Source organism: Pithys albifrons, chromosome 7 (genome assembly GCF_047495875.1).
Source record: "Pithys albifrons albifrons isolate INPA30051 chromosome 7, PitAlb_v1, whole genome shotgun sequence".
Classification (NCBI taxonomy): Eukaryota; Metazoa; Chordata; class Aves; order Passeriformes; family Thamnophilidae; genus Pithys; species Pithys albifrons.
This window is the reverse complement of record NC_092464.1, coordinates 49,010,679-49,035,246: the sequence shown is the minus strand read 5'-3', so window position 1 is coordinate 49,035,246 and position 24,568 is coordinate 49,010,679. Positions and strand designations below refer to the sequence as shown.

The 24,568-nt window shown below is 39.7% G+C and overlaps 1 protein-coding gene across 18 annotated transcripts in view; it reads left to right on the top strand.

Moving 5' to 3' along the window:
* ARPP21 (cAMP regulated phosphoprotein 21) overlaps positions 1-24,568 on the top strand; it is a 138,315-nt gene that overhangs the window by 70,409 nt on the left and 43,338 nt on the right. For 11 of the 18 annotated variants that reach the window (XM_071561449.1, XM_071561448.1, XM_071561463.1 and 8 more), the window contains 7 exons: positions 982-1,019; positions 3,076-3,135; positions 5,683-5,915; positions 13,822-14,052; positions 18,296-18,468; positions 19,931-20,035; positions 22,330-22,590. In XM_071561449.1, the coding sequence (XP_071417550.1) occupies positions 982-1,019; positions 3,076-3,135; positions 5,683-5,915; positions 13,822-14,052; positions 18,296-18,468; positions 19,931-20,035; positions 22,330-22,590 (1,101 nt within the window). The remainder of the gene's footprint in view (positions 1-981; positions 1,020-3,075; positions 3,136-5,682; positions 5,916-13,821; positions 14,053-18,295; positions 18,469-19,930; positions 20,036-22,329; positions 22,591-24,568) is intronic. The other 7 variants (XM_071561460.1, XM_071561465.1, XM_071561466.1 and 4 more) reach the window with 4 other exon arrangements.

Here is a 24,568-nt window from a genome sequence, read left to right as displayed (position 1 = left end):
ATCTGTGCATATCCCATACTGTTAAGACTTGACACAGATAATGATGGCTTTCTATTATTCTTTGGGCTGAGTCCCATTGTTACAGAAGTAATGGGCATGGTCTCTGGTTCCCCTCCTCCCTTTGCCTGACTTTTGTTTAAATTCAGTGCAAGCACTGACTATTCTTTCTTCTGTACCTCATCGAGATATAATCCAGTGAGAGCTATGAGGCATTTTGTGTAGCGAACATGAAATAGGAGGGAAATGAAAAAATCAAAGAGAGAGAATTATTCATGGGAAATTGAGCACAGCTTCATTTCTCTGCATAAAAAATTAGGCAATGCTAAAAGAATTATACACTTGCCCATAGGATTTATTTCTTCTGAGCCCTTCACCTTTTTTGGGATCTAAGTCCTCCAGCAGAGAACCTTTTTGTGATAGACTATGATTGTTGTTAATATTATTATTAAGAAGGTTATTACCATTTTATATCTCAATGTTCCCTCTCCAAGTGTAAAATATGAAATCATACACTATTTTTAAGTACTGTGGTATCTTCTCTCCCTTTCAGGAACTTTGTCAAAACTGCATGCTTTCCTCCTGTTTGTCCTTCCTACCTGCAGCTCTGTGCTATCCTGCAGTCTTACTTTGAGGTGTAGGGCAGACCAGTGGAACCTTATATTATGCAGCAAAAATGTTTTTTCCCTTCAAATTGCCAGTATTTTGCACATACTGCCTTCTTCAGATCTCACAGCTGAGAAGTTTCAGTTTGTTTCTAAACTGAGACCCCTCCTTGGCAATGTATTTTAATGCATGGAATTTATTTTACTGGCCTGACCTTATTCTTGACCTTTTTTCCTTCTTGTCTTCTGCAAATGCAAATGATGCATGAATTGAAATCCCCTTAAGCCTGAGCAGGGGAGGTAATTCTAAAATCAAGAAGAAATTGGAACAGCAGAGCATATCTAGAACGTCTGATACAATGCCTTTTTTATTTTTCAGTCAGTTTGCTCCCAGGAAAACCTTTTTGTGGAAAACAGGTAAAAAATAGCTTGTGTGTGTGTGTGTGTTAAACTTAGCTGTTTCTCTTATTATTTTGTCTATCTGTAGTTCTATAATCGTTTATACTAATGTGAAGACTGTTGACCAAATTTTTAACCCATATTATCTGAAGGGATTTTGTGCTTTAAGATGGGTAAAAGAGCTTTCCTTGCAATATGGTATCTGAGCAAACAAGATATTACAACTGCTCTCCTGAGGCTTTGCATTTCAGTTTAAAAAGCAGATTGTGGGAAAGAATGGGAGCCCACCTAAGCTTTCTTTTCAGATGACCCTTCTGTCTCTGGAGTGCCTGTAGAATTTAACTTTCTGATCTTTAAAAAGCACTCTAGCCATGGCTAGATAATGGCATTTATGAAACACCAGACTTGTGTTTCTGTTGTTTAACCTGCTCTCCTGTGGGGCTGAGCAGCAATGCTGACATTACTTGTTGCATGTGAAGGCTCACAAGTTCCCCAGGCTGGACCTGCTTTACTGCTGCAGTGTAGTGTTGAGATGGTGGTATCTGTGCCTATTCTTACTTAGCATTACTGTGTGATAGTTGCTGTGGATGTTCTTTTTATTATGGTAAATCCTCTTAAAGCAAAGGGCAGAGGAAACTCTCTTTAGGAATCTAATGTGAAGTGTTGGCTCTGTAACAGCCATAAGTTTGCTGAAATGTGCTGAAAATCTTAAAAATTGTACACCTTTCTGCTGTCATAAGGATTTTAACTAAAACTGGGAATTTCACTGGGTAATATTTGAGCAGTGCTGTTGCAGGTTTGTCCTGTGAAGGTTTAAAACTGTTTATCACTCCCTTGAAGAAGGCAAGGCTGTCTTTCACAGCATTTCGTTCTCTGTCCATCCTTACATCTCTGAAGCTGTTCCCATAAAAATGACTCCACAGTAATGGTACAAACCAGCCTTTCTGATGGACAGTTCTGTAAGTGGAAAGAGGGAAGGCCCTCAAAAGATTATGGCCATTGTCATCTAACCATCTCATATTCTGGGAGCCAAGGATATATCCTCAGCTGATTTTTCTGTGTCATGACTATGGAGATGTGATTTATTGAAATAAATCAAAATTGCAACACAGGAATCCAAAAAGTAAAGAAAAAGATGCTATCATAAACCTATTTATCCCTTCTCAGGAGAGACTGGGGCAACAGACATGACACAGTTGTTCACATTTCCAAGTCAGCCTGGAAGGCATTCAGAGGCTGTGCTGTTGAGGGTAGGGTGGGTACCTTTATGGGATAAACCACAAACTTCATAGCCAGGCCTCCCCTGGTTTTTGTACTCAATCTCTCACCTGTGTGCAGGAGAGTGTGGCCAGTTCTGGTATTTGCACGTGGTGTGCTGTTCTTGAACCCATGAGCTGACAGACTTGCTCTCCTGGTGTGAGGATGCATATCCAAGTGGAGGCCATAAAAGGCCAGGCTGGAAATTGTACTGCCTGAACTGTTGCTGTCCTGAGGGAGACTCAGCTGTGCTCCTCAGAACAGTGCTTTGCTTGCTTCATGCCCTACAGCCTTTGATCAGGTGAAGCATTTGAACTTACACTTGGCTCTGCACACATGAGCAGTCCTGTTGATTTGCTGTGTTGAAAGTTGGGTATGGTTTAAGTGCTTTGCCTTTCTTTTTTTGTCAGAGAGCCTGAGCATTTCTCTGAGCTGCAGAGACTTCTAAGTGACTTAACAAGTACTTAAAATTACATATGCAGTATTTTGCTGGCTTGCATTTTTTATGTTTTTATTAGGTGATATTTTTATGAATTTTCCTTTGGATATAGATGTATGGTTCCTTGGCTTCTGAGAATTACCTTACTTGACAACAGAAAATGCTAAATGGATTTCAGCCTTCCAGGCTGATGTTTCTTATGTTCAATTGACTGTGCGCAGTTACGGAAGAGGGAGGAGGGGGCAATTTTAGCCCTGTTTTTTTAAACTGAATCTAGCAGAAGTTGGAAGATGTTTCTAGAAATCTAATATAACTTTACAGATGAGATAAATTTGAATTACTCTATTTGTTAGCATAATCTTTCTTTTCATTTTTCAGTAGGCTGTTGGAAGACAGTAGCATATGCAATGATACCCATAAGAAAAGACAGCTGTTCAGGTTTGTATGACTTTATTTAATATTCATTTCCCAGTAACTCTCATTTGTGATTCTGTCTGTGTCCTTGCTGAGGGAGACCTTGACATACCTTGTGGGTATGTCATTTTTCTGGTTGGAAAGGAACATGGAGAAGGAGTTCTATCCCACTCATCCCATGCTCTCTGAATGTGGAGGTAAAACCAGGACCCTTTCCTTTGGTTTTATGGATCACTGTCTCAGGAACCGTATGAGACTTCCAGGTGTCCATCTGTTCAAACTGCCACATTTGAGGGTGACTGTAGCTGGTGGAAGCTCACTTTTGCTGGAGCATATTCACAGGCACGTTTCATAGACTAGTGCCCAGACTGACCTTTTTTCCTTTTGTTGATTTATGAAAAGCTGAAGTAATAGTGCATTAAGGCCAAACCGATCGAAGTTCTGTTATCCAAAGCAGCTATGTTTTGAAACTTTTTCTCTGTGAACTTTGTCTTCCCAACTCTGATTCCTTCCACCCAGAGAACATTCAGATGTAACTCATATCTGAAATTGTATCCCAAGCCTAATCAGTAAGAGTCAATCCCTGTTTTCATGGACGATGTTTTTACCAGATGACGCACTGGATCAGTGAAAGACCCAGTGTAGTCATGGAAGTGTTTTTCCATGGGTCTAAGGAAGGTTGTCTTCCCCCACCATGAGCTCTCACAGTTCAGATCAACCAGAGCTGAGCATGCCAAGTTGCTTTAAAAGTCAGTCAGCTGTTACAAGCCTTAAGCAGAGCAGGCAGAAGCAATGGATGCTTTCAGAAGCATGCTCTTCCACTAAGGCACATGGATAGCTAGGAAGAAATAGAGTGATCACTAGATGTGTGTATGCATTGGGATTTCCATATGTAGGAGTGATAGCTTATGCCTTTTTAAATCTGTGTTTATTTAATATTTATTTTTATTGCATAAATTACATAGATTTTTATTTATTTGCTCTGTGGTTGCTGACTCAGCATGTCATCACAGCAGCCACAGAGGGGATGGAGAGGTTGCACCAGATGAGGAACAGTGCTGGAGCATCTGCTTCTGCAGACCACAGGCAGCAGGCAAAGAAACTTTCCTCCTTTGAGTTAATCTTGATGATCTGAGAGTCTTGGACTGGACATGCAGGAGTAAGAAGGCATCCACATACAAACACTCTTAATAATGAATATCTGTTTAGGTTTGGAGAACTAAAAAAAATTTACGCAACCCAAAGCCACAGAGAATGGGGATACAAAAGCATTCTGTTTCTCTTCCTCTTTTCCACAATAATATAAATATAAGAGACTTGTTAATTTCTGATTACAAGAGTGAAAAGAGTCTTTAAATAATATACTTTAGTATGTTTCTTTCTGATTAAATATTAAAGGATGATTTATTTTTAAAATATTTTTTCCTGGTTTTGCCTTGTTGCTTCTGTGCTGTTTCTCTTCATGCTTTCCCACAGTCTGGGTCAACAGGTTTATACTGCTGATTGCATTGGTGAGAGGTTCTGTTCACAGGCAAGGAATGCAGCAGCCTGATCCCATCTTTGACACGCTGCTCCTTCATGTCCCAAGTGACACAGCTCAGAAGGTTCTCCCAATAAAAAGCAGGAACCAGGTTCACAAGGAGAAAGAGGAGGACCAAAAAAATTAAATAGATGTAGTCCCATGCTTTTTGATTTGTACAAAGTGCTGTGAGCCTGTGAGGTATTATACTGTAAAATAATAGGGGTGGAAAACATCTTCTAAAAGCCTTCCAAAGTCAGTGTTAAGGGTATCCCTTGGGATAACAGTCATGGTGCACTAAGCTGTTATAGGCATTGTGGTTTTGTCATTTTAACAGTACAGTGTAAAAGTTCACCATAAATAAGGCAAATTCTCCTCAAAATTCCGGTCACAGTTTACTGTGTTGTTACTCATATTACACTGGATGCTCTGCAACTGTTCACGGACAGACAGCCTCTACCCAGAGATTCTTGCAATTGCTGCATGCGGAGGGGGAAATAAAGCAAACCAACTCATTCATCTCTAGGTGGAGTGTTAGCAGTGATGAGTTTGGGGTTCCATTGAGAAGATACATGTTTAGGGAAGGCTTTGGGTGACTTCACAAAACTGATAATGCATGGGAGTTAGGTGCAATAGAAATAAGGAAGATGGACATGACAGAGGTAGAGGGGCAAGTAAAGTTGGTGGGAAAAACATCCCAAGGGATGGACAGAAAAGTGAGAAGTTTGCTGAGAGGAGAAAACACTCAACAGCCGACAGAAATGCTGCATCACTGCTGCATAATAGTGCTATGTCAGCCCCATCTGGTGAAGTGCTGTTAGGGTATTTGCAAAAGGGGAGCACTAGTAAGTGCTGTGCATGTAAAAAGGTATAGCAGTGTTTACATGCTGAATGCAGATGAATATGGGGGTCAAATCCTGTTTCAGGCATACTTTCATAAATGCAGAGTATTTCCATTTTGTTTATTAGGGTTGCTGCAGGGTACCCAAAGATGGACTCTGCCGTGACATGCGTTTATTTGTGTATAAATTTTTGTTTCCTGATTTCTGTAGGGGTAATAGAGACAGCATTGGGAAGACATCTGGCAGTCGACAGAGCAGTACAGAGAATGAATTAAAGTGGACAGACCACCAGAGGCCATGGAGCAGCACAGACTCGGACAGCTCAAATCGAAATTTGAAGCCAGCCATAACAAAGACAGCCAGTTTTGGTGGGATAACTGTCCTGACAAGAGGAGATAGCTCATCAAGTAACAGAAGTACCGGCAAACTGTCTAAAACAGGTAGCTAGTAATGTATTGGATTCACAGTGGTTCTTGTTGCATGGTGATAAATGGCTGAACTGGTACTTGTCTGAATAGGGTATATCACAGAATGGTTTGCATTGGAAGGGCCCTTCAGAGAACATGTAGTCTGACCCCTGTGGTTGGACTAGGTGGTGAAATACATAAACAGTTGTATTTCTTGCATCCAGATGTGTATTTCTATCTATGGATGCTAATATCCTTGGGCACCTGGTGTTGACTTTTTAGGAACCAAGAAAAAAACGTGGTGCCTGTGGTTTGAAAATCATAGGAGAAAGGTAGGATTTTCTTGGTGTGTTTTTTGTGCACATCCTATTTGGACACCGTCTGCACTTGGAGCCTGAAAATGTGGCAATCCTTTTGGAGAAAGCACAGTTTTTACCTTTTTATTGATCTCAATATTTCTGAATTGTGAGTAGTTAAATGTCATAAATCTTATGAGAAATCCAAGAACATCTTGTTGTCCTTGCTAAAATGCAGATCATCTATATCTTGGAGTACAGCCTTGCCTTGCTGTTGGCAAATGAGGCTATGGTGGAAGCAGGCAGAAATACTGGACTCACAGAGGTCCCACAATCTCTCCATTTCCTTGTTTAATTTCCATTAAATGAAAGCAACATTTAAGGAGACTATGAACGTGGTGGGAATTCTGCATTTATTTGCATTAACTTTATGGGTGCATTAACATATGAGTGAGTCACAGGGTCTGGATCCAAGTCATTTCAAGCTATGCCATTAAGCTACTCTATTAATGCTTTAGTGCAAAAGTGCATAATAAATAATGAGCTCATCAGATTGGTTCACTTGATACATATAGTGCAGGACAAGTAGTAATCAATACTTAGCACTTAGTACTCTCCCAGCTTGAGAGTGTTTTATGGGCAGCACTTAATTTACACCCAGTTTATCAAACCTGGATTGGTCAGATAGCACTCTATGGTTCTATTGACCAAAATATTTCTGATATAAATGGGATGCCACTGGCCTTCTTGGCCATCTGGGCACACTGCTGGCTCATCCAGCCAGCTTTTCACCGACATCCTCAGGTCCTTTTCCACCAGGCAGCATTTCAGCTACTCTCTCCCAGGCCTGTACTACTGCATGGGGTTGTAGTGACCCAAGTGCAGGACCTGGCACTTGGTCTCATTGAACCTCATAAAATTAGCCTTGGCCCATTGATCCAGTCTGTTCAGATTCCTCTGTGGAGCCTTTCTACCCTCCAGCATATCAACACTCCCTCCCAGGTTGGTGTCATCGGCAAGCTTCTTTGAGAGCGCGCTTGATCCCCTTGTCCAGATCATGGATAAAGATATTAAACATGACTGGCGACAATACTGAGCCCTAGGGAACACCACTTGTGACTGGCTGCCAACTTGATGCTACTCCATTCTCCCCTACTCTAGACCTGGCCATCAGCCAGGATGAAATGTGCATCCATCCAGGCCACGAGCAGCCAGTTTTTCCATAAGAGTGCTATGGAAGACAGTGTTAAAGGCTTTACTCAAGTCTGGGTGTACAACAACCATAGCCTTTTGCTCTCATCCACTAAGTGGGTCACCTTGTCATTGGAGGAGATCAGGTTGGTCCCCTGGTTATCCTGTACATGCCACATACTGGCACCAAAGATAGATCTGCTTCATAAGTTTTCTCACACTAAGGGCAGACTGACAGGCCTTTGGTTCCCCAGATCATCCTCCTTTCAGTCATTTTTGTAAATTTAATGTGCATGGATTAGGGAGGAGGGACAGGTTCCTGCTATACTTTTTTCATATCATTCACCTTCAGTAGAGTGAAGATAAATGTATTTCTCTGTGGCATTGTGTTGCAGAGGTGAAAACCATTTAAAATGTTGTCAGGGAAATCTTGTTTGGAGGAGACATCTAATTGCAAGAATAATATTTTAAGTAGCCGTTTCAGTGTTAAAATCAAGCATAATAAAGGATGCACTTAGGAAATGTATTAAAGGAGAGACTTCTGAAGCATGCCAATACTTGTAAATGCATCTGCACTCTGCACCAAACCCCAAATTGCTTCCAAGTGAAAACTTTTATAATACATTTTTAAAACAACAGGGATATTAAAATTCCGTGTTCTTTTTTAAGTTCTTTGACTTTTTGTAAGGAATGTGTTTAAATTGGAAAGCTAGTTCAGACTCAGAAAGTGAAAAAGAAACAAAATTAAATGAAGAAGAAGGGGAAAAGAGCAAGACTGGATGTCAAAACAAATGTATACCTTCAAAACCAGGACACAAAGTCAATCAATCAGTCAGCCTGGGAAAAGTCGTAGGAAATAATATCCAAATCACTATTTCTACCCTTCTCTCTGAAATGCTTTTGAATGGCATTAAAGCAGAAAAGAATGACTGTTCAAAAAATAGTGGGGAAGTATATCTTGATAGAGTGTTTTCCCTTCACCAAAAATTGCTGAGTGCATTCATACAGCTGTCAAAGTCCCTGTGTGTTATTTGCATTTGTTTTCTAAGGTGCATTAGGTACCAGGTGGCACTTCATTGTGCATGTTTTGCATTATATCTTCTCTACTCTGGCCACAGAAAGCCCCGATTTTCCGTACCTCAGCGGGCATTTAAATGTTAATCATGTTTTTATTGTGGGTGATCTTTATTTTTTTGTTGTTTTTACTACAGTGGTTGAAATGGAGTTGCAGTGGTGTTGCTACAAACATTAGGCACACCACTCTGATAGCATGGCAGAGCCTGGTAGGCACCAGTTCTGTCTCAGTTCTCCTCTACAGAAAGTACTGGTCTGTTCTCTGAAGGGCTTTATGATTCACAGTAATACATTTAAAGCATTTTTGTCTTGCATATATTATATATGAAAGTAGTATGAAGTCATTAGTTGGTCAAAATGTTCTTCATGAGCTAAACAGTGGAAAACATTTGTGGCCTCTTTAAATGTGAATATTCTGTATAAGTGGTGGTCATCCAGAAGCATTGTTAAATACTCTTCTTGAGTGTATTAAAATTTTCAGGATTTTTACAGAAGGCTCACAGCTGTCTTGGCGAGTGTCTACAGTGATGCAGTATTACTATTGTAGCCTTTCTGGATCACTTTTAATACTGTCATCAAAATTAAATGTTCTGCCCTTAACCTTAACTTCTGACAAATCAGTAATTAATGGTACATAGTAAGCAAGCAGGAACTGAAAGATGTTAGCTTCCCCCTAGGCAAGAGATCATAGAACATGCTGTTCTCTGCAGTAGAGTCCAGTCGTGTCAATTAGTCTTAGACTTTAATTGCATTCAGCTGCACAGGAATTGGATCTTAGTACAGGAATTATGTTACCTCGTTTTTGCAAACTTCACAAAAGGGGCTGTTTGAAACTCATTACATGGTTATGGTACTGGTTCTGATGGTTATTTTCATGCACCTGTTGATTGTTTAGAAAACCCTTTTCTACTGAAAAACACAGATTGTATATTGCAAATAAAATTTTCTTCTCTGTTATTCTGAAGCTTAGTAGATATTCGGAGATGTGTTAAACTATAGCTCAATATTGAGGGTGGAGTTAATAATTTAACAAATTGCAATCAGACTGTATTCCTACTACTTAGGACATTATACAAAATGTTGGTTGGTATAGATTTCCAGGAATATAGTGGACTTTCCAGGACTGACTAAGCATGTGGAGTGGTAAGTGAAATAGTTGTCCATTCAGGGAGACAACGATGTAGCTATTCAGTCTGTAACACTCAAGAGAAAATATAGCACCTCAACTACCATGTTATTGTCAGGTTTTAACATAGATTAAATTGAGGGAAGACAAGGTGTGTTTCAAAGAAATGTTCTCTGTCCATCTATATATCTATTTAAATAATTGTTGGAAGGCTTGAAAGCTGTAATTGTTGCACCTTTAGCTTCTCTTAATGCATTTTCCCCTCTGTGGAATGCACATCTGTTGGAGTGTATTATTCCCCCTCATTTACAAAAAGCTGGCTGTACTGGGGTGTTAGCTGTGTTGATACCGGTCTGTAGGGATCATTAAGTTCCTTGGCAGAGCTCCAAGTAACTGGAGACAGAGTCTAATCTCTCCTGTTAGGTGTTCATTGCTACTCCTGTTGGGGAAAGACGATTATACTGCAGGCATTTCAATACATTAACTTTCCTGGGTTTGGTTTTTGAGTTTGGGGATATTTTTATTTTTTGGGAGGGTTTTTTTGTTGGTGTTTTTTTTTTTTTTTTGTGTTGGTGGTTTTTTGGTCTCTTTGGTTGGTTGGTTGGTTGTTTTTTGGTTTAGTTTGTTTGTTTTAATGAAGTGTCCTATGTATTATATTTTTTCTCTCAGTTTTGGAACTGGATTTCTGCTTTCTTATTTTTTTCTTGAATCAGGCAGTAGCCTGATGGATCTTCTAAGTCAAACAGAAACTGTCAGAATATTGATGTATGTGCAGTAAGTCATGAGCCAACTGCTTCCAGTCATAATCTTCCCACCAACTGACTGTGCTGAAACATCAGTTTTATTTTTAGAAGTGCAGCTTGCAGAGAAATAATCACGTTTCCATGAGCATGTACCATTATAATTAAAAAAAACCAACCTAAATATGTGGGTATACAGAGAAAAGCAAGTGACTTACAGAAGCAACAATTAAATATTTCTAATCTAAGTAACTATATCCAAGACCAAAATACTTCCAGCACTCTACTGTCCTGAAAAATTGACTGTCTGGACTAAGTGGCAGATAGATCCTGACAGTCTAGTTGATAGGAAAGGAAAAACTTGCCTTGGACTTGGAAGGTGGGATGAGCAGAGATGTTAGAAGTCATAAGATACTGAATGCTGACTGAAATAAAATCGAGCAAGACATGTTCCATCGCTCACTAGTGCTTAGAATATTGGAAAATTAATGGTACTCCCATGCTTCTCTCCCTCTGCAAACCCTCTGAGCTATTAAGCATTTGTGGTGATTTTTCTGTCTCTTTTTCTTTTACAACTCTGAACTGCTGTATCTCTCAGAATACTTAAAAATATATTAATGGAAAGTTATGAGAATGTGAAGGTTATTATTATGTCAACTGTGAAGCAGGAAAAAAATTATAGAATAATCTAGAAGAAGTATCCGTCATTACATACTGGAAAAAAGGAGGTTGGATTGTGTAATGGGGGCAAAAATCTCATTTAGTCTGAGTTCCTTTCCAGAATCTTTAGCGAGACATCTCTTAATGTGCATCTGAATAAAGTCAGAAAGTTCATTTTTCTCCCTTTTCCACAGTACTGAATTCATTGTGTGGTGACTTTTTATTCCAAATTTAGACAGCGTGAAAACAGCTAATCAGAGCTACAAAGACAAGATTAATTGATGTTAATTTCCAAACATCAGTGTTGGAATTTACATTTGCTTGGCTTAATAGGTCTAGACTTAAAATGATAGGAAATAAGTTATAGTGATGGAAAAAAAAACAAAGTAGATTATTCTTTTACAGGATAAATGGGGGCAAAATTGATAAAGTAGTGATTTCTGAGATTTATTTTTTTTCAAATATTCAGAAAATTCTTGATACGGTTTTGTGACTTATTTGTTCTCTGTCAAAACCACTAGCTCGATCTACTGCCATGTGAGAGCAGATCTCAGATGTTTTAAGGCAGACATTTCAAAGCTGTCAGCTTGACCAATCTAAGGTGAAAGCTTCAGAGGATATTCCACTGCCTCTGCCTATCATTTGATGAGTACATCTGAATTCATAGCATTCCTCTGACTTTTATCATTCAGAAGCTGCTATAGATCAATCAGTGATTCTGGCATATAAATAGCTGAAAAGAGGGAAAGAAAAAAACAACTGAATGTCAGAGCTACAATCTGCTTTTATGCTAACAGTATTTCTTCCAAATAGCAAAAACTGTGGAGAGAGTCTGAATTTGGGCTTAGTGTTACTTAAACACTTAGAAATAGTGGGAGGTTCACGAAATCTCCTCACCCTTACCATCTCCAGGTAGCTTTCTGACCTGCGGAATTCAAAAGGTGAAGGAAAAGAGGAGAAAGTAAAGCAAGAACTCAAAGAACCAACATGAAGGTCACATAGAAAGGCTCAGGACATGCAGGGAAAAGACCTTGTAGCTGATGTAGAAGGAAAATTAGATTCCAGCAGTTGCTTTTACAGTTGCAAGGAAGATGCCAAATACTATTTTCAGCTCGATGAGGATGACCTCCAGGAATAATTCTGCAATTTGTAGAAACACTGAAATCTGAAGTTATCCAATAAATAAAACTATTCCTACAGGAATATTTCTACATTTCCAACCTCGGTCTACAAGGAGGGGAAAAATATAGCAACTAATAGAACTTTGAAATGTATTTGTAGAAATCAAAAATTTCTTGTGAAATCTCTGTAACTTACTTGATCACATACTGGAGAAGAAGATTCAGGGTCCTGCTGATGGCAGTGCAAAGCTTACAAAGGGGACTGTCTCTGTAGTAGCTGCTGTATGAATAGGAAGTTTGAAGAAGATGGATAAATATGTCTTGGACTGAAAATTAATTTGAGGTTCTAAGCAGTCTCCTGCGGGGTCCACCTGCAGTATCCCATATCTGAAAGGATATAATTTCTCCTCGAAGAAGTTTGCTAAAACTGAAGTATGAGTTCTGTCTTTGCTTTTAGTCTATGCCTGCAGGTGGGCCTTATGAAGCTTAGATGCATAGACATTGCACAAAAGTAAAATTAAAGAAGTTGCAATTAAAACATACTTTGCTTTGGAGGCAAAGCATTCATAACATCCTGTTTTCAGGAAGCTGATCACCTGAGCCTTAAGCTCTCAGAGATTCTTGTCTTTTCTTATGTGAAGCAAATTGAAATCTAATCAAGTAATATCTCAGAAGTTTGGAAATTATATTTGGGTTTTAAAATAATAAGTCTCCCCATCCTTGCAGGCACAGATGCCATTTAGTACATTTGATTTCACAGAATATGCCGAGTTGGAAGAGACCCACAAGGATCATTGAGTCCAGCTCCTGGTTCTTCACAGGACCATCCCTAAGAGTCACACCCTGTGCCTGAACTCTGCTAAGTTTGGTGCTGTGACCACTGCCCTGGGCAGCCTGTTCCAGTGCCCAGCCACCCTCTGGGTGAAGAATCTTTTTCTAATATCCAACCTAAACCTCCCGTGACACAACTTCAGGCCGTTCCCCTGGGTCTTGTCACTCACTGATCACCACAGAGAAGAGATCACTGCCTGCCCCTCCTCTTCCCCCTCACAAGGAAGTTGTAACTGCAGTGAGGTCTCCCCTCAGTCTCCTCCAGGCTGAACAGACCAAATGCCCTCAGCTGCTCCTCATACAGCTTCCCATCAAGGCTCTTCACCATCTTCATTGTCCTCCTTTGGATGCTCTCTAAGAACTCAATTTTAATAGTTTAGGTGCTGAAAACTCAAAGTGGCAAAAGTCTTAAGTAATGCCTTGGGCAGCTTTAAATTGACATGTATATTGCACAGCTACCTTGTTATTTGACTGATACTTCAGTTGCTGCTTTTTTCTTACAGAAAATGGTGGGAGTTTTGTGTCATGTTTTTGTTTTGTTTTGGGGTTTTTTGTGGTGGTTATTTTGTTGGGTTTTTTTCATTTATAAACTCTATGTTTAGTTTTTACACCTTATGAACCAATACTTTGGCATTATAAATACATGCTGAGCATTTTGTGTTGTCTTTGGTTTACTGGCTGGGAGGGAGCAGATGTTGCAGGAGTAAAGCCATCTTTTGAATTGTGAAAATTACCATGGGATACTGGGCTCAGCAGGGAGTGAAAACCCCGCTCCTAGCTGGGCATGGAGTGGGTGCATGCCTTTGCAGTCTGTGCAGGCTCTCCTCACATATGTGCACGATCTGATGGGGTCTGTGGTCCCTTGTAACCCCCTCTCCTGCTGTGGTCGTTTCTCCCTCTTAGGCTCAGAGTCTTCCAGCAGTGCTGGCTCCTCAGGATCACTGTCACGAATACATCAGCCTCTCCAAAGTGCATCTCTTGTCCCTGGAGTAACAGCCAGCTCTTCAGGCAGTGTGTCCTACCCAGAGAATGGGATGAGTGGCCAGGTGGCCCCCAGCAACACCAGCTATATCATTCTTCCACTTGAAGCTGCAGGGATACCGCCTGGCAGTATCCTTCTCAACCCGCACACAGGTCAGTACGATTCTCTCCTGCCTCTTGCTGCCCTTTGGTGTTTCTCTTGTCAGCTGGGGAATCAGCAAATTTCTTGTTTCTAGACATATTTTCCTGGAGGCACTTCATGAGCAAGTATACATCGAAGTGACATTTGGCAAGTTGTCTTTTTCAAATCTGCAGACAACGTTAGATTGGCTTTCTGAGGTTATTGTGGCATAGCTGGTGGGAAGTGATACAAAATATACTTGTTTCATCACAGACAGGATATTCATCATTCAAAAGTCCTGATGCTCCTTGGCTGTGAATCCTTTGAGATCCCCTTGGCATCAATAAAGACAGATGCTCTTCTATATCAAGCTTGCTGAGATACAGTGTAATCGAAATGCAATGTCAAATTCTTCAAGATTGTGCTTAACAGCAGAATTTCAAAAGGCTTAAAGGCTGCACTTGAATTTGCACTTCAGAATTAATTTGGTTATATGAGCTAAATGATTAGCAATTGTATTTAAGTTGTGAGTTTTGTGATAAGAGAAAGCTGTAACTCTTCAATTGCTGGTAGTTAGCAGCTCTGCCGCACACAAACAAGGCTCTTGCAGGAACCCAAGCAGTGCAGTTGCTTCAGAAACTGCTCAGTTGAACTTGAGTGCTTGCTGAAATTTTAAGGCAATTGCTACCTCCTTGGTCTAGATGAAGTCCAGATCATGTTACACTATTACTCCCCACAGTATTGTACCATCAGTATTAAAAGGGTTCAGAGAGTTTGAGACTGTGATGCTTTTTCAGTGATTTGGACTATTTCAGTGACCATGACTAGCTGTGCTGTCAACCTTAGCTGAGTTATGCTGGGTTTAAAACAACAAAGCCTACAGTGAAATGTATCTTCCATTATACTCAGAGCTAAGGGTTGAGCTCCAAACCATTTTTTCAAAGTCCTTAATAGAGCATCGAGGAGCTTTGTGTTTGGGTTTTTTTCTTTATTATTAGCATTTTATGTGTATTACATCCCCGTGTTCCAGTATTTCAGTGCAAATACTTAAAGCTTATTTGTGAGTCCACTACTAAGAATACTTTCTTTGGTCATAGTTCAGTCAAGAAAGTTGCAGTATTTAAGAAAAACACAGCCTTGGCAAACTATTAAGCTAATCTTTCTGCATATATTTAGAGATGGTAGGATCTGAGGCACATCAATATATATCAGCATATTTAAAGTCAGGGAGCAGTTCTTCTTTGTTTAGATTCAAATGTGAGAAGCTATCTCCAGAGATGACTCAGTAATTTGCACGACCCTTTACTTTTCTAAAGCCTTTACTATTTAAGTGTACTTTTTTCCAACCTGTTTCATTATTGACATAAGAGCCTGATACTGTCAGCAAGAAAAAGAAATCCATCAGTATATTAATCCGCTCGTTTATGTTGTTCCATAGTTTTCAGTTATGTCTGCAACACCAAAATTTCTTGGTCAATACAGAGGACAGCATTTTGTGTGCTATGTGGTCCACTTCCATATAAAACTCAGCAGGCCTAGGCAGGAGTCATCCATAATTCATGTGACAGGACTGAGAAACAAATGAAAGGGAATTGCTGCTGCTTGGAGCCCGCAAACAGCTGAGAGGTTGCACTTGTTCCTGACCATGGCAAGGACAGAGACTGGAGGTCACCATATCTGAAAGGCAAAAGAGTGGTTCAAGATGAACATCTCCTACATCTGTTTTGTCAATTTAGCAATTTGCAGCAGCTAGTTTAGATTTTAACTTGGTAGCTAGGGAGACTTTTTTTTCTGCTATAGGTGTAGTGCCTTTCAATACTGTCACTAGACCAGGGCACCTCATCTTCCTTCCCAGTGTGCCTCATTGTCTGCAGAGGTATCACTGGGAGCCCCATATGCGTATGTGTATTTAACATGCAGGGAGGAAGTATTTTTGTGTATTTATGATTTCGTGTTTCTTTCAAACCCTTTGTTTTGTTTCTGTGGCTCCCGCGTAAATATATACATAATAAAGAAAATGGAGGGAGCAGATGCTTTAAAAGCCTAAAATTCTTGTCTCATGCTTCCAGCTTCATGATGCTACCTGGGCTGGAAGTCAGACTATTCTTCAGCATCTGCTGTATTTTTCACATGCAGCAAAATACATGCCGCAAATTTGTCACTCTTTGGGCTCAGAATTTTTGCATCTTATTAGGGTAACATTACAAAAGAAGCTCCATAGGGAGGAGATTTAGATTGCTAGATGCTGTGATCAGCTATCAAAGTGATGGATGCTGTCAGAAACATAGATGAAGAGAAGACAGTTTAAAGAAAAGGTAAAAGGAGCTTTGTTTCCTGTAATGAATAGATTTTCTTTCCCTATGTAACACCATTCTTCAGCTCTTTCTTCTCCTCTTCCAGAGTGGCTACTTTCAGTACTTTTCTCTCTTTTGATCATAACACCATGTCCTTTAAAGATCTTTGCTTCCTTTCACACTACATAGCACTGACTGTGCAAGCCTCTAATGGCATCCACAGATGCTGTCAATATCTTCCTGCTCTGATTATACCTCTTGGCTCCTTCTCAGGTGTTGGCAATCCACATTTTGTTCTCCATATCTGCAATTTCCTTTACTTCCTCTCCTCTGCTTTACCTTTCTCCTTCCCCAAATGGACAAGTTTCTTACTTTGGCAAAGAACCATTTATGTAGCTGTGCTGTTTTGCTCTCCATTTCACCTGCTTCACTGGTCTATTTTACCCTTTAAAGGATTCCTCCTGACACATTCTGACTTAATCCCTTTGACAAGTTAAGAGCATTTACATTTCATTCTTACTCCTTTAAATGACATTGCAATCTTTACCCTTCTATCAGGGCCACAGTTCATAACTTACAAATGTCTTCCCTGTTACCATCTGATATCTCCTTTTCATTTCTTACTTCAAGATTTCTTCATAAATATCTTTTTTTTTTTCTTTCATCTTTAAAAGCATTTTCTCAGTTCTGTCATCCTTTGCTGAGCCACAGGAAATGCTCTTTATTGGCTTCCCTTGAGTATCTGACACAGGCTTTGGGAGCCTGTTATCCCACTCACCCAGACTTCTAAAGTATTTCTGGAGCTTGAGGTTCCAAATCTTCAGAGTCCATGCCATAGTCACTGAGTGTGTTCACAGCAGGAATCAGGAAGTCAGTGGACAGAACTGCCCTGTGCTTCTCTTCACTCAGTCATGACCTTTCTCACCGTGAGTGTGATGTCGAGTTTGTCCAGAAAGTCTTGGTGCTCTAGAGAGAGGGAAGGCAAGGTTCTTTAGCCAGTGCTCCGCAGGCATTTCTTACCATGATTCATAAGAGGGAGAAGCTGAAACAGAAGTTCATTGTTTCACTGCTGCTCTAAGTCACCAAACTCCTCCAGATCTCACTTTTTGTCTCAGATATTCATACTTTAGTTACCTATATCAAAGGTTATGGCATCATTGCTGAAATTTTTCTCATGGAAACATTTTTAATTCCTTTGATTTACAGATTTATGACAGAAGTGAAAAGAGAACTGAGGTCATGGAAAATATTTTTCCTACAGAGAAATACTATTTCTTTTTTAGTTGGGTAAACATTTTTGTTATTTAAAACAAACATTTGGTTTGAAAGATTATTTTCCCCACCTCAAGTATCTGAAGCAAAATGAATTCAAGATCTTTGTAGAGCTTTGAACAGATTTTTTTCTTGTATATAAGAGATTTTTAAATATGTCCAAAGTGTTGCTTCCTTGAAAATTGCAGTGCCAGCTCCTCTAATTACACAGGGCACAGGTCTCAAAAGTACAGCACTGTGTTAATAGAGTGTGTAAATAAATTAGTAACAAGTGGAGGTTGTTGTTTTTTTTTCATTTCCTAGGAACCATAGTGTCAGAAGTAGTTGTGTACATTTGACTGCTATTGTTTCAGAGCAAAATGCAAGTTAATATTCCCTACCTTCTGTTTTGGTTCTGAAGTTCAATTTTAATGTTAATTGATTCATCATTGAATGACTTCAACTGACAAGAGCATCTGAATCATCTCATAGCCATGGTAACTTACCACCTATTCCTTGGAAAATCATCCTTGCAAAACAAATATCTGTCTGTTTAGCTTAAAGAAAAAAGATGTGTGATACTGTAATTACTGCAATGAAGCATTGAATGTGATGAACACTTTACTGTTGTAGCACTGAAGAACAATCAGTGAAAGCAAGATTGTATGCTTTCATACAGAAAACATATCATCTTAAAAGTGTTCAGCAAATGCAAGGTGTTTTGTTTCAGGTCAACCATTTGTAAATCCTGATGGGACACCGGCAATATACAATCCTCCCAGTGGCCAGCAGACGACGATGAGGAGCCAGATGGTGGGACAGTCTCAGCAGCAGCCTTCATCCCAGCAGCCTCAGCAGGTTCAACAGCCACAGCAGCAAATGGCAAGTCACCTTGTCACACAGGTACGTCTGGTGGTCATCAGAAACACAGAGCTCTCAGGGGTGTGAAGAATGACCTAAGGTAGGAGAAGGAATGCAGCTGGGCAAATATATCAGGATGTTCTTTTCAGCATGGATGAAACAGATGGAGAGGAAAGATTACTTTTTAAGTTCTATCCAAGGGATGATTTATTTTCAAAACTACTGTTAAGTGAGCTAGTGTATGTTTACAGAAAATTATTTTGCCAAATTCACCCATAAGTATAAGCTGAAGCATTCATTCTCAAACTGTACTTCTCTCCAAAGAGACAGTGACCTTTCTCTGTCCCGTTTGACAAAAGTGTGTTTGAGTGAAAGAATCAAGTACAACAAAGGACTCTACAAACTGTTTCATGTCTGGCTGTATTGGGCCCAATCTACGGGTATTTTGCTCTTCAAGCACCTCTGCCCCAGCGTGGTGGTTTTCTGCCTGTACCCAGTGTTCTGGCCTTGACCCTGCTCTGAGCTAGAAATTCTGGAGCTACAGCAGGAGAGGGGAAGAGCAGAGTGGTTTGAGCACAGAGCCATGGCTCTGGTCCCTGAGCTGTATGTGGCATGTGGCCAGGTGTGGCTGAGCATAGGCAGCAGGGTTTGGATCTGTTTCCACTTAATTTTGTGGATTGCATGCCTGCTCTCCCAGACCAGAGCAGACGGAGGGAACCACTCAAGCAAGAATTCTATATCCTGTTTAGTCACAGAGCAGCCAAGATCTACTGTAGTTCTTGTGTGGCTTTATAATTTGGCACAATTTCATCCCAGGTTACCCAGAAATACAGTGTTTAAATTCAGTGAAGTTGCTTTGGTTTTAGGGGGTTTGAACTTTTGTGGTTATGTCTCTCATTTCTTGCTCTTGTCTTCACATTTTTAGAAGACAGAGGTAATACCAAAACCTGTGTAAGAAGATATATGAGGTTAAAATGAAAGGAATACTAAATCTATTCCAAGACAATAGTGCTGTGGAAAATTGTTTTTTCACTTAGATAAACATCTGCTCCAAGCTGATGGCCTGTGTGTTGGTAATTCACAACCTGTTCTTCAGGTTTTTTAAAACTCATGCATTCTGCCAAAGCAGCTTTACAAATCTTTATTTCTTTGCCAGTGATGCACTCAGAGTTAAACCAGTCACTAACAGCAAAATTAGAATGTACACTTTCACTGTGCTGCTCTTCCATTAATTAAATGTAGAATCATAATTTGGCTTTACCTCACATTAGTAATAAGAAGATATAGCTTGGCTTTATTTAATCCAATAGCCATCAGTTGTTTGATATAAGGCTAAAATGAAGACTGAAATCACAGTACCTGACCTGTTGTACTTGTGCTGGTGATGAGTCACCTGTATTTCCAAAGCTCTGTTTGATACCTCTGTTCTCAGTAACAAAGGTGGTGGTGTCTCTCGCTCTCTAAATGGTTGAATTTATTGTCTTTCACTGTGTTTATTTTTCAGCCTGTTCAGACAATGCAGCCATCTTCTCAGTCAGTCCAGTATCCAACAGTTTCTTATCCTCCCCAGCATCTCCTGCCAGTCTCTCCAACGCAGCAGTTTTCTGTGGTACTAAAGATTTCTTTTTTTTCTTTTCTTGAAGCTGGGGGTCTGAGGAGCACTGCAGCAAGTGTCCCACATGAGAACTTGGTCTAAATACCTGTTTGCCTTAATGCTTTTGATACTGACAAGTATTTTTTAAGAACATTGCCACTGATTCTGGTTAGCTAATCTGAAGGATGTTGTTAGGAGCGTGGTTAGCAGAGCCTTCAGAAAAGTATTTTGTTGTGCCTGTAATGAGCACTTATGTCTTGTTTAATGTCATGAGACCTAAAATTCCCAACTTGAGTAGCTGAGGTTTGGGTTATCCCTCCTTTATGTCCACAAAGACTGTAGAAGAGACCTCTAGAAATCATAATTTTTTATTTTATATTATTTTATCTCTATACTAAATCCACTGCCTGGATTTATTCCCTGGTGATACCAGAGCACTTGGGAAAGAGAGTGGCAGTGAACCAGCTGCAGAAGTGTGGTACCTTATGACGATGCACCAATGGACATGTATAATTAAAATAAACAGAGTGCTCTTCTGGAGTCTGATTCTGGCTTGGTGCTTACAGGGCCAAGATTGTAGTGTTCTAAAATGAAGCTGACATTTTAAGAGGCACTACAAGATTTTTTTTTTCTGTTGTTTTTCTCTCTTGCTTTAGTAATTGTGTTTATGACTGATTTTATTTTTTTCACGAGGTAGAGATGTCATGTAGTTCTAGTAAGAGATGGAAACAAAACTGAGTGAATTCTTGCAGATAAAATGATTTTATTTATGCCTGGTAGATGAGTGGTAATATTTAAAGGACAATGAAAAGTATTCTGTGCTGAACAAACGTAGATCTCGGTGCTAATTCTCTTGAAAAGTGTGTTGCAGGAATATCAGGTTGTTCTATTGATAGTAATAAGGTGATAGTCATAAAGAGGCTGATATTTTTATTGGCTGATTTAATAGTGCAACTTCACCTGAATTAATGTCTTCAATGTACATTACATTATACAAGCACTGTATAAATTATAGAGTTTTGAAGCTCTTGTTCTTCATTGTGCAAATCCAGAGGCATTCCTGGCTCAATAAAGTTTCTTGTAGAATCTGTTTGCAATTCTTTACATTCAGATAACAAATAACCCAAGTTTTTAAAGGAACAACTTCAGACAGACAACTTGCCTAAAGAATGGAGTGTGATGGTAAAGTTAATAGCATTGCTTCCATATCCCACCTGATGATCTGTCAGGAGTGTTTAAAACACTGATCCATGGCATCTGCTCTCAGAGTTGGGAGGGTGAGTCTCTGCAGTCCCTGGCAGTGCTTTCCACAAGCGATATAAGGCTGCAAGCAATACTGAAGAGGCTCCTTTTAAAAAACAGTATGAATTTTCTAAGAAAAAAGCAGTTTTGTAGTGCTTATTTTCTGTCTGTAATCTGCACATTAGCACACAATAGAGTTTTATGTTGAGTATTTAAAAGTTTTATAATATGGGCACAAACGAAGAGGCTCAGAACCACATTTGTAAATCTTTGACCTTCATAGAATAAACTTGAGAGCATTTAGTAGTATGAATCTTTCTGCAAGACTGAACAGGTACTGTTCAAAATGCCTGTATTATTACCAGCATGTAACCAAACTTAGGTGCATTGACTTTATTTGGTACATTCATCCTGCCACAGGTTTCTTTTTTCCCCCTCTCCAGTCAAATAAAGTACTTATTTCTTTCCAATGGAGAATAAAAAACCTAGAAATAGAAACATAAGGCTTAGCTTTTTTTTGTCTTCTATATGTTTACAACCTTGGATTTCCAAAACAGTCCAAAAAGGGAAAGGTCTGCACCTAAATCCTACTGAATTCCTCTTGGGATCAATTTGAAACCCAGGTGAAACTACCAGCATGTGCTTGGCTGACAAATTCTGTGTTTGGGGATAGAGGTATTAGTAATGTTATTTTCATGCCCTTTATACTTAAAATGTCTTATTTTGAACACTGTAAAGTTCACTTGTTATTTTGTAATAAAAGTTGGGGGGGTGGGGGAAAGGATAAGAGCCAAAACGGGCTTTTGTGCCAAACAATGCCATTCACCTCGTAGTCTAAAAATCTTTGTCAAAGCACATACAGTGTGTATGTGTGTGTGTATGTATATATATATAATTTTTTTTATTATTGCCTCCATTTTTGTAAAAACCCATGCAAAGTTTGGCATGAATTTGAGCTGAGTGATTCCTTTTCCCCCTCATGCTCTGAACCTGTTTTGATTTGCTAATTTGTGTGTCCACTGCAGCCATCATGTCTCCATCATTTTCTCCTGCCTTTTGCCCTGCAGCGAGATGACATGACCGCACAGTTTAACCAGATGAGCTTAAGTCGCCAGTCATCAGGAGACAACCCCGAGTCGCCCTCTGGTCCTGTGTACCCATCGCCTCTGTTGCAGCAGCCTGCCCAGCAGACAAGTTACATCATGGCTTCTCCAAGCCAACAGCTTCCCCCAGGAGGCTTCACGGGTTCAGGTCCACCAGTGTCCCAGCAAGTGCTGCAGCCGCCGCCACCCCAGGGCTTTGTGCAGCAACCACCGCCACCTGCTCAGGTAGGCACCAACTTCCCTGCTGCTTGGGCATGGTGCTCATTATAACATCGAAAAGGGAATGTAAAAATTCTAGATTTTTTTTTCCCTAATAAAAGCTTAGTAGATTTTTAGGCAGCAGAAAACTTGCAAAGCCTCTATAATTTCCTGGATTTCATCAGTTCCTTCCCTATCCTCAAAACATTTTCTGAAACATATGTTTGTACTTGAGGACACATCTGCACATGAATATGAAGGAGGAGGATGAGTAAATATCCATAGTCCTTTTTCTCTGTATATATACCAAAAGAGCAACATGCACATCAGCCCAAGTAGTCATTAATCATATTTAATTGACTTGAACATGTGAGATGTCACAGATCAGTAATTTTAACTGTCTTCCTGAAGACTGATTATGTTTTACTGTTCACTACCAAACATCTCTGCTTGTCTCCTGGGTACCTTTACAGAATATTGAAAGTGATTACTGTCAAGAAGTAAAATGCACAGATGACTTTCTGGCCAATTTTCAAGGCATACACATTAAAAAGAAAAATTTCTTTATCCAATTATAGATAACTTCATTTAAAGTCTACTTTAAATGGTATTAATGGTATTTCTCCTGTTTTCATTTTCTTTGGAGGAAAATATATAAAAATAAAGCAAAAACCATACCATTTATTTTAATGTAAATGTATTGTAAACACTACAAGTTTGGAGGGGGGGGGGGGTGTTTGTTTAGTGCTGCTTACTGAAAATCTCCAATTATGTTTATTAATGGAATTCTGTATTGCCACAGGAATTAAGATTTTTTATTGTTACAATATCTTAAGTGAGTTAAAGATCTAGTTAACTAGATCACTAATTATCAATAAAATAAATCTGAGGACTACTGGATGCTGACATCCTGTAGAGGACTCTGATGTACATAGTTTTCGTGGTTAGAAAATAAGTAGCTGTGTTTTTTGAGAGAAGGCTTGTCAAAAACATGTTTCAAGGATCTGAAGCTCAATATAATGTGATTTTGAAAATAATTGAAAATATTGCTAGAAAAACTAATTCACAGTTTGCCAAATCTAGTGTTTTTTCTTAATTTCTTAATATACGGTATGGTGTAGTGTTACTTCTTGAAGCTGTTTTCCTTCATTACTTCTTGTTCTGGTGCTGCTGAGAGGGAGATTAACTTCTCCAGAGGACAAGTGATGAGGAGGTGCCTTTTCATGCTGTAGGACTGGTACAGTACTGGTGTGTCTAATGGCCACTGTGTCTCTGTCCATACTCCAAACGTGGTACTTATGGGTGCTTTCCTCCTACATTGTAACAAAGTGGAAAGTTACTGAGAACAAGAAGAATATCTTTGTAACAACTTGTTTTTTCACTGGGGAATGATTTGTCCTTGGAGGGTGAAGAAAGGTGAGAGATTCAGCGCAGTCTGCTTCCTTTGCATCAGTGCACACCAGTCATCTCCAGCTTGCTGCTTTTCCAAACAGTCCTTGTCAGATACTTGTGGAAAAGGGTACAGCAGTGTTAAGTCCCTGCTGCCTGTGCCCCTGCCCTATGAAAGCACAGTGGCCTTGGCCTGCTGGGAGGGAGAAGAGGGCAGCCACTGTCTGCATCCACATGTGCAGATGGGAAATTCTGATCAACATTTCAAATTTTAATCTATTTGCTTCAGTCCTAAAATGTGGCACAGTGGTTTGGATGCTACTTGTAACATGTGTATTGAAAAATTGGGATCCCTCCTATAAAAAGATGAATGAGTCTTTGGGAAATAGTTCTTCGGCCCTGAGAGCTCAGTTCTCTGTGCAGAGCAGGTAGACCCCAACTCCTTGTCCTGCCATGGCACAGTTTCACTGTGGGAGTGGCCATTGTCAGTCTGAATCAGCTGCTGTTACTCTTTGGGGCTTAAATGCAATAGTAGAGGCTGCTCTCAGACTCCAAAGCAGGTGGTCTGGGGCAGGCTTTAAAAAAAAAAAAGAAAAGAAGAGCAATAAAGATGGTA